Source organism: Eimeria maxima, genomic scaffold (genome assembly GCF_000499605.1).
Source record: "Eimeria maxima Weybridge genomic scaffold, Emw_scaff641, whole genome shotgun sequence".
Classification (NCBI taxonomy): domain Eukaryota; phylum Apicomplexa; class Conoidasida; order Eucoccidiorida; family Eimeriidae; genus Eimeria; species Eimeria maxima.
The window spans coordinates 10,963-15,934 of NW_013563925.1; the positions used below are offsets into that span (position 1 = coordinate 10,963).

The 4,972-nt window shown below is 40.5% G+C and overlaps 2 protein-coding genes across 2 annotated transcripts in view; one reads left to right on the forward strand and one right to left on the reverse strand.

Moving 5' to 3' along the window:
- The window catches only part of EMWEY_00039670 (nucleosome assembly protein, putative), a gene marked incomplete at both ends in the record, with an annotated part of 3,616 nt that extends 3,159 nt beyond the window's left edge, over positions 1 to 457 (reverse strand). Inside the window, 2 exons of the mRNA XM_013478743.1 lie at positions 250 to 292; positions 440 to 457. Coding sequence (XP_013334197.1) covers positions 250 to 292; positions 440 to 457 — 61 coding nt within the window. The remainder of the gene's footprint in view (positions 1 to 249; positions 293 to 439) is intronic.
- A 577-nt stretch (positions 458 to 1,034) lies between these two features.
- On the forward strand, positions 1,035 to 1,576 carry EMWEY_00039680 (folylpolyglutamate synthase, putative; the record flags this gene model as incomplete). Its single annotated transcript, XM_013478744.1, has 2 exons — positions 1,035 to 1,356; positions 1,512 to 1,576. The coding sequence occupies 2 exons, from the start codon at positions 1,035 to 1,037 to the stop codon at positions 1,574 to 1,576; spliced, it is 387 nt and encodes a 128-aa protein (XP_013334198.1).
- Positions 1,577 to 4,972: the final 3,396 nt, after the last annotated feature.

A 4,972-nucleotide genomic window follows, 5' to 3' on the forward strand; every position in this document is an offset into this window, starting at 1 on the left:
AAAAAAAAAAAAAAAAAAAAAACAACAAACCCTCATCCTGCTGCTGCTGTTGCTGCTGCTGCTGCTGCTGGTGCTGCTGCTGTTGGTGCTGCTGCTGTTGGTGGCTGTGGTGGTGCTGCTGTTGCAGCAAGAAGCTGACAGCAGCAACGAAGAAGCGGAAGCAACAGACAAAAAGGCACATAAGGTGGTGCACCCCAGACTCCTAAACCCTAAACCCTAAACCCTAAACCCTAATTTGGTGTGTCTCACCAACAGTGACTCTTTGGAGGGCCCCACTGAGGGCCTCCACGTCCTGCAGGGAAAAAAGAAGAACATTTTATGACAAACCCTAAACCCTCTAAACCCTAAACCCTAAACCCTCAAAAGGGGCACCAAGGAAGACACACCAACGTTATAGGAGAGAAAAAAGGTCGAGGGTTTAGATGAGGGTTTGTCTTACTTTTTTGTCCTGAGCCATTTCTTTATAAGAGAAAGAAGGTTAAGAAGCAAGGGTTTAGGGTTTAGGGTTTAGGGTTTAGGGTTTGGAAGCCAAAAGCAGGAAGAAGGAGGAGCCGCAGTAGCAACAAAGGAGAGCAACGCGGTCCCCACAAAAGAATAAACAAGAAAATAAGCTTTTATTTTTTTATCTAGGGTTTAGGGTTTAGGGTTTAGGGTTTAGGGTTTGTAGAAGCCAAACCCTCCAAAGCGCCGCCCCACGCAACACTTGCGTGCAGGGCTGCAGCCCCGTGCCCACCAGACACCATAAAACCCTAAACCCTAAACCCTAAACCCTAAACCCTCGATAAATAGTGCAAACCCTCGAATTTAAATATAATTAGGGTTTTGCCTCTTAACACAAACAACACAAATAAATAACAACACACTATAGCTATAAACCCTCCTCTGCTGCCTTCTGCTGCACCAGCAGCAGCAGCAACAGCAGCAGAAGCAGCAGCAGCAGCAGAGGCATAAGCACTCAAGAAGGAACCACAACAATACGTGGATTCCTGTTTCTTATCCCCTGTAAACCCTAAACCCTAAACCCTAAACCCTAAATGGCGGAGGCATCAGATCCAGGGCCCCCTAAGGTATCTATAGGGGCCCCTCCTGGGGGCCCCCCTGAGCATAACAGCGGTACCCCTTCACCAGGAGGATCCCCCGAAGGGCCCCCCCAAGGGGCCCCTGAAGGGGGCCCTCAAGGGGGCCCCCTTGAGGGCCCCCAAGAAGGGGACAATAGGAGCGACCATGAGGTGTATATGGAGGCCCTTAAGGGTTTAGAGGGGGCCCCTAAGATGAAATTAGGGTTAGAGGATGTTAAGAAAGTTGCTGCTGCATTAGGAAACCCTCAGGATAAATATAAAGTTATTCATGTTGCTGGTAAGGGTTTAGGGTTTAGGGTTTAGGGTTTAGGGTTTGAGGGATTGTTTTTATGTTGAGGGAAAGGGAGGAGGGAGAGGGAGGGTTAGCAAAGATTCTCTATATTTTTAGGGTTTAGGGTTTAGGGTTTAGGGTTTGTGTTGAGTTGTATTCAGGAACAAACGGAAAAGGGAGTGTTTGTCTAAAGGTGGCTTCTTGCCTAATGGCAAAAGGTAATTAGGGTTTAGGGTTTAGGGTTTAGGGTTTAAATATTTAATTTACCGTGTATATATGTATTTATTTCCTCATATATTATTATTAAGAGAGCAGAATAGATAAGAGTTTACACTGTACACCAAAATAAGTGTTTAGGGTTTAGGGTTTAGGGTTTAAAATTTTCACGAAAATAAGGGTTTAGGGTTTAGGGTTTAGGGTTTAGGGTTTAGGATTTTTTTTTTGTTTTTTTTTTTCTGCAGGTTACCGTGTAGGAGTGTATTCTTCTCCTCATATATTATCATTAAGAGAAAGAATAAAAATAAATAATGAATTAATAAAAGAGAGACAATTTTTTGTCTCTTTTCTTCGTGTTATGCATGCAGCTAAGGAGACACATGTCTCTCTTAGCTTCTTTGAGGTCAGCACACACATCTAGCTACCTAGAATAAATAAATAAATAAATAAATAAATAAATAAATAAATAAATAAATAAATAAATAAATAAATAAATAAACTACGTGTATATTTATGTCTATATTATATTACTACTAATAATGTATATTATGTTATATATATATATATACATATATATATACATACCTAAATATATCCATATAGATAGCTAGTTAGGTAGCTAGAGCTAGCCATACCTATCCCCAGCTAGCTAGGTAGCTAGGTAGGTAGGTAGGTAGCGATGAATATAATATGTCTGTGTATGCATGCAGATATGTACATTAATAGCATTATATTATTTTTATATAAATAATATAGATTATTGTTTATTAGAGGTTGGATTAGGAGGAAGATATGATGCTACTAACTTCTTTAATAATATACAATGCTCTATTATTACCTCTATTGGTCAGTTGCTGCTGCTCCTGCTGCTCCTGCTGCTGCTGCTGCTGCTGCTGCTGCTGCTGCTGCTGATGCTGCTGCTGCTGCTGCTGCTGATGCTGCTGGTGGTGGTGGTGGTTATGGTGATGTAAGATATGATGCTACTAACTTCTTTAATAATATACAATTCTCTATTATTACCTGCTGCTGCTCCTGCTGCTGCTGCTGTTGCTGCTGCTGCTGCTGCTGCTGCTGTTGCTGTTGCTGCTGCTGCTGCTGATGGTTGTGGTGGTGATTAGGGTACTGCTGGTGTTATTAGGTGTCTCCTTTTATTATTGTCTTGCTTGTTTTTTTGTCTCCTTTTCCCTCATTTTGTTTCTTTTTTTCCCCTTTTTTTCTCCTTATTTATCTCCTTATTTGTCTCCTTATTTGTCTCCTTATTTGTCTCTTTTTTTGTCTCCTTATTTGTCTCCTTTTTTGTCTCTTTTTTTGTCTCCTTTTTTGTCTCCTTGTAGGTTATGATCATATGAATATATTAGGTAATACATTAGAGGAGATAGCAACAGAGAAAGCACAAATAATTAAACCTAATACTGATGTTATATTAGGTAAATATATTTATTTATTTATTTATTTATTTATTTATTTATTTTATTTATTTATTTATTTTATTTGTCTCCTTTTTGTCTCCTTAATTGTCTCCTTTTTGTCTCCTTTTTTTTCCCTTTATCCCCGTCTTTTGTCTCCTTTTTGTCTCCTTTTTGTCTCCTTTTTTGTGCCTATTTAATCTCCTCTCTCTCCTCGCATCTATTCCCTCCCTTATATATCCCCTTAGTCTCCTTAATTGTCTCTTTTTTTTTTGTCTCTTTTTTTTTGTCTCTTTTTTTTTCCTTAGGTCCCTCTGCGTCTCCTTTCTCTGTTTTTTGGGAAAAATCTTCTTCCCTGCATTGTGATGTATGGGAGGTTAAAGGAGACGCAAGAGGAGACACATTTATACAAGAAAATAATAAAATTGCTGAGTAAATTAATTGTCTCCTTTTGTCTCCTTTTTATATATCTCCTTCTTATTTGTCTCCTTTTTATTGTCTCCTTTTTATTCCCTTTTTTTTGTGTCTCCTTTCTTATATCTATGTCTTGGGGGGTCAAAGGAGACGCAAGAGGAGACACATTTATATAAGAAAATAATAATATTGCTGATTAAATTAATTGTCTCCTTTTGTCTCCTTTTTATCCCTCTCCTTCTTATTTGTCTCCTTTTTATCCCTCTCCTTCTTATTTATCTCCTTTTTATTCCTTTTTTTTTTTGGTGTCTCCTTTGTCTTGGGAGGGCAAAGGAGACACACAAGAGGAGACACAATAATAAATAATTAAATTACTAAATAAATTAAGTGTCTCCTTTCTTCTCCTTCTTCCCTTTCTCCTTCTTATTTGTCTCCTTCTTCCCTGTCTCCTTCTTGTCTGTCTCTTCTTTATCTGTCTCCTTCTTGCTTGTCTCCTTTTTATTTGTCTCCTTCTTCCCTGTCTCCTCCTTATCTGTCTCCTCCTTATCTGTCTCCTTTTTATTTGTCTCCTCTTTGTCTGTCTCCTCCTTTATTTGTCTCCTTATTAATTGTCTCCTCCTTATTAATTGTCTCCTTATTAATTGTCTCCTTATTAATTGTCTCCTTATTAATTGTCTCCTTTTTGTATAGGGCGTATGCTTAATTAGTATTAAGATTATATTTACCTCCTTTTGTCTCCTCTTGTCTCCTCCTGTCTCCTCCTGTCTCCTCCTGTCTCCTCCTCTCTCCTCCTCTCTCCTCCTCTCTCCTCCTGTCTCCTCCTGTCTCCTCCTGTCTCCTCCTCTCTCCTCCTGTCTCCTCCTGTCTCTTCCTGTCTCCTCCTGTCTCCTCCCGTCTCCTTTTGTCTCCTTTTGTCTCCTCCTGTCTCCTCCTGTCTCCTCTTGTCTCCTCCTGTCTCCTCCTGTCTCCTTATAAATTGTCTCCTTATAAATTGTCTCCTCCTTTATTTGTCTCCTCCTTTATTTGTCTCCTCCTTTATTTGTCTCTTTTTTTATTTGTCTCTTTTTTATTTGTCTCTTTTTTATTTGTCTCTTTTTTATTTGTCTCTTTTTTATTTGTCTCCTTTTTGTATAGGACCTGTGCACAATTAGTATTAAGATTAGATTTACCTCCTTCGCGTCTTGCTGCTGCTCTTGCTGCTTCTCCTCCATTAAGGGGACAGGAGCTAACAGAGCAGCAGTTACGTGCTGCTGCTCGTCTCTGCAGCAGCACCAGCAGCAGCAACAGCAGCAGCAACAGCAACAGCAGTACCAGCAGCACCAATATCAACTGTAGCAGCAGTGACGTACCTCCAACAGCAGCAGCAACAGCAGCAGCAGCAGCAGCAGCAGCAGCAGCAGAGGAGACACCTCTGCCTGTACCTAAAGGAGTTATAATTGATGTTGGGCACAACGAGACTGCATTAGATCGTCTCTTCCAAGTATACTCCTGCTGCTGCTGCTGCTGCTGCTGCTGTTGTTGCTGTTGCTGCTGCTGCTGCTGCTGCTGCTGCTGCTGCTGCTGCTGCTGCTGCTGCTGCTGCTGCT